This window comes from Orycteropus afer, unplaced genomic scaffold (genome assembly GCF_000298275.1).
Source record: "Orycteropus afer afer isolate SDZICR_OR568_19922 unplaced genomic scaffold, OryAfe1.0 scaffold00026, whole genome shotgun sequence".
NCBI classification, from domain to species: Eukaryota; Metazoa; Chordata; class Mammalia; order Tubulidentata; family Orycteropodidae; genus Orycteropus; species Orycteropus afer.
This window is the reverse complement of record NW_006921613.1, coordinates 8,828,548-8,832,671: the sequence shown is the minus strand read 5'-3', so window position 1 is coordinate 8,832,671 and position 4,124 is coordinate 8,828,548. Positions and strand designations below refer to the sequence as shown.

Genomic DNA, 4,124 nt, shown 5'->3' with positions numbered 1-4,124 from the left:
AACCCGACTCATAGCGACCCCTCCTTGGGTTTCCGAGGCAGTATCACTACGGAAGTAGGATTGCCCAACCTTCCTTCCGAGGAGTGGCTGGTGGGTAGCTTTAAGAAAAAAGAACAAGACAACTGAGACAGAAGAGGCAAGAGAGACCATGCTGAGCAGCAGAGGAAGGACTAGGTTGAATGGTGTGAAGATGGGGATTAGAAAAAAAAGGGGGGGGCCTAAAATAAAGGACAACAACTAACCAAGGGATGAAAAAGCCCCAGATATTGTTCTTGGACACCTACTATCTTTAAGATGTTATGCCAGGCACTGTGCAAGAGGCAGAAAACATGAGGCAGGATTGCTGTCTACGTGAAGTTTGCAATCTAGTGTTTGGTCTTTGTTATGGAGCCAGAGATTGGATGATTAGACTCAGTGCTGGAGATAAAAGTGTGGCCACACTCATCTTCAGCAAGTTTGCATAGGGCTCCAGGAAGGCCAAGGTCAGGCAAGTAAAGGGCATTGTGGGACAGGAGGAAAAGAGATCTAGAGAAGAGAAAACAAGGGTGAAATGAAGGATGAACTGATAAACATTTGTTAAACTCTTTTTACTCTGTAGTGTGAGAAGAGATTACAAGCTTTGATTCTGGGGGAGTTTTATGTCCTTCCACCACATAAAAAGCAAGATAAATTGAATCTCAGATCATTAGTTTATTATGTTGCTTTTCAGTTTTGAGTTTTTTGTCTGTTTTAACCACTTACCATCAAACTTCGCAAGCCTGCTGATATCTGCTCCAAGTTCTGAAGTAACTGATAATGCGTGGCGGACTTTTAGGTTTGTTTCCCTGTGAAATTAATTGGTATGACATAAATTTTAATATGGAACAGCCCAACAGCATCTTATATACACAAAGCAAGCAGGAGGGTACAGCACATGCAAAACTCAACCCAAGAAATTCAAGAAACTCCCTTTTAATGTATTCACACTTCTCACAGTCTCAGGAAAGTAGGGAGGGTTTTCCAGGCTCCTAAGAGTTGGCTTTCCACCCACAGCACATCTGTATAACAACACAGTAATCTGGTTTGCTATTTGAAAGAACAGAGGACATGCTAAATATGGTTTCATTGGAACCTACTTAGACATCATGCGTGAGTTACAAAACACATTAGGAATGGAAACACAATTACCAAATAAAGAAGGCCAGTATCATTCCAGTGTCTACTATCTATGTAGGAGTTTTACTTGTGAAAGATGGTTTTACTTGTGAAAGATGGTCATGGTTAATTTCACAGTAGCCGAAATTTAAATGGAAAAAGGAATACAACTTTTTCTTTCTTGGAGAAACAAGGCAAGTATCCCATAAGTCTAGAATTGTAGAACCAAACGGGAGCTCAGCAGGTCATAGTGAGCTAGTCATTTCCTTCTAGGCAGGACTGCACTTATATTGGACAGATGGCTCTCCAGTAGTCATGAAATAGCCAGCAGGGAAGATTCTATGACTGTCACTCATGTCTTCTGTTTAAGGACTTGCCATCCCAATTTTCTCACTGAGTTCAACCTAATTCTCTTCTGCTGTATTATATCTTAAGATCGTTTGCTGGTGTTCCATCTTTTATGGAAATGTTTCAAAGTGGGTTCATTTAGTCAACAAATACTGAATGGATACTTACTATGGTTACCCCATGATACCCAGTGCTGCCCCCAGAGAACTACTGTCCTCTTGAGAGAAACAATTGGTAGATGAAAAAGCAAGTATCACCATATGGAGTTACATGTCAAATCATGAAATATGGAGTTTAAGGAACTGAGAAACAGGTACCTGAGAGGGCATTCAATCTAATCTTCCATACATGAATTTCACAGTGATGTTAGGAAATTATGGACTCAATTCAAGGAATGTGTATTGATTAAATAACTTTCTGTAGAAAACACTAAGTTAGATGTATTGTTGTTGTTGTTGTTATTTGCCGTCGAGTTGGGCCCAACTCATAGCAACTCCTCCTTGGGTTTCTGAGGCAGTATCACTACGGAAGTAGATTTCCCCATCTTCCTTCCAAGGAGTGGCTGGTGGGTTTGAACCGCCAGCTTCTGGTTAGCAGTCAAGTGCCTTAGGCACTATGCTACCAGAGCACCCAGTTAGATATATAATTGAAGCTTATTAAAAAGTAATCTCAATCAAGATACAGGAGGCACAGATGAATAGGGATTGAGATGGTCAAGAAGAACTTCATGGACAAGGCAGAAATTGAGCACAGCTTGGCAGATAAGAGTTAGATGAGTGATGTTGAGGCTGAAGAACTAATATGTCTGTCCATTTAAAGAAATTTTCAAATAATTAAAATAGTGAGTCACATCAACTAAGTTGGACAGCCTTTTTTTTTTTTAACCCTACTCTAGACATCAGGTCATTCATCAAAGCATGTCATCATGTTGAGCTGCTTTCTGAGGATTCTATTCAATATATAACTTCCTCCTTCCAGTGTGGAAACTAAAGGGGGGACAACAGTCATACACAGACCTTGCTGATATTTTGAAAAAATTTTTTAAGACTCCTGGTTAATGACTTCAGTGACATGGCATACTCTCCCTTTATACTTTCTAAGTATCTTGATAAACTTAAAAATTATTTTAAGCATTTGTCAGATCCTTTGGATGTGATTAATTTGCAGTTTCAAAAGAATGTGAAAGCTAGGAGAGGAATAATTTTGAATTCATCACACAGTTACTGAGTATCTATCATATGTCAGGGACAAAAACTCCAGGGAGCTGAAAGACTTTTCTAATTGGATTTAAGTGTTGTTGTTGTTGTTTTTGTTGTGTCCCATCGAGTCAGACCCTGACTCATAGTGACCCCTTCTTGGGTTTCCGAGGCAGTATCACTATGGAAGTAGATTGCCCAACCTTCCTTCTGAGGAGTGACTAGTGGATTTGAACCGCCAACCTTCTGGTTAGCAGTCAAGTGCCTTTGGCACTACACTACCAGAGCTTTAAGTAGCAGGGTCAAATGAACAAAAAGTTTAGGGTTTAATCTGTTTTATATTCTGCCTTCAAATAACAGGTGATGACCCTGCAAATTGATGAAAGAATATGCCAGGTTCTTTCTAGGTTCTCAAGCAGTTCCAAGGGTCCAATGAAGCCAGAGCAGAGAAACTAAAACAGAAACAAATGCCATAGAGCAGACACCAAGAGGTTATACCATTAAAAGTCTAAATCTCACATGGTAGACTGGACCACAGTTTAATTTGCCAATACCTTAAAGAAAATAATTTCTAGTTTAACAGTCCAAGGTTACAGAACTCTGTGAATTTTGCATTTTGATAATGAAATCTTTAAAGAATGTTATAAATTCACCCGTTGGACCTCTAATTTTCTAAAGTAAAACAGACTTCAGTTTCCAGTTACTTATATGAAATTATCTCTGAAATCCAGCCCAGCACATGCAGGGTTGGCATAAGTTAGTAGGAAGTATGACCTTAGTGGTATAAACTGAGGGACACCAGGAAGGTTATAGATACACCTCCAACTGACTTAATACAGCCTGAAATTCCAGCACTGTTGAAATAATTAGCTGGGTTATCAAGTATCCTGTTTGATAATTTGAATAACTTATTAGCCCGGCTATGATTCATATGTGAAGAAGCTCTGGTGGTGCTGTGGTTAAAGCATTAGTTTGCTAACCGAAAGGTTGGTGGTTTCAACTCACTAGCTGCTCCACAGGAGAAAGATGAAGCAGTCTGCTTCTGTAAAGACTTACAGCCTTGGAAACCCTTTGGGGCATTTCTATTTCTATTCTGTCCTATAGGGTCACTATGAGTTATAATTGACTCTATGGCAGTGGATTTGGTTTTGGTTTTTACTATTCACATGGTGTTATGATGGAATTTATATAGATCAACTGACAGCTAACGTTAACACTGATATAGAAACAGGAATTAATTTTGGTATACGGTGTGAAGCTTTCAAGATCTTCATTTGCTGATATGGTACCACTCAAATTGAAGAGAAACAGCCGCAGACATCCATTAATCATCGGAACACGGAATGTATGAAGTATGAATCTAGGAATATTGGAAGTTGTCAAAAAGGAAATGGAACGCATAAAGATTGATATCCTCGGCATTAGTGAGCTGAAATGGACTGGTTT

The 4,124-nt window shown here is 39.3% G+C and overlaps 1 protein-coding gene across 1 annotated transcript in view; it reads right to left on the bottom strand.

Annotated features, from left to right (window-relative positions):
- Nucleotides 1-4,124, bottom strand: part of ATP8B4 (ATPase phospholipid transporting 8B4 (putative)) — a 347,934-nt gene that overhangs the window by 155,968 nt on the left and 187,842 nt on the right. Inside the window, exon 9 of the mRNA XM_007935307.1 lies at nucleotides 742-824. Within this exon, the coding sequence (XP_007933498.1) occupies nucleotides 742-824 (83 nt within the window). The remainder of the gene's footprint in view (nucleotides 1-741; nucleotides 825-4,124) is intronic.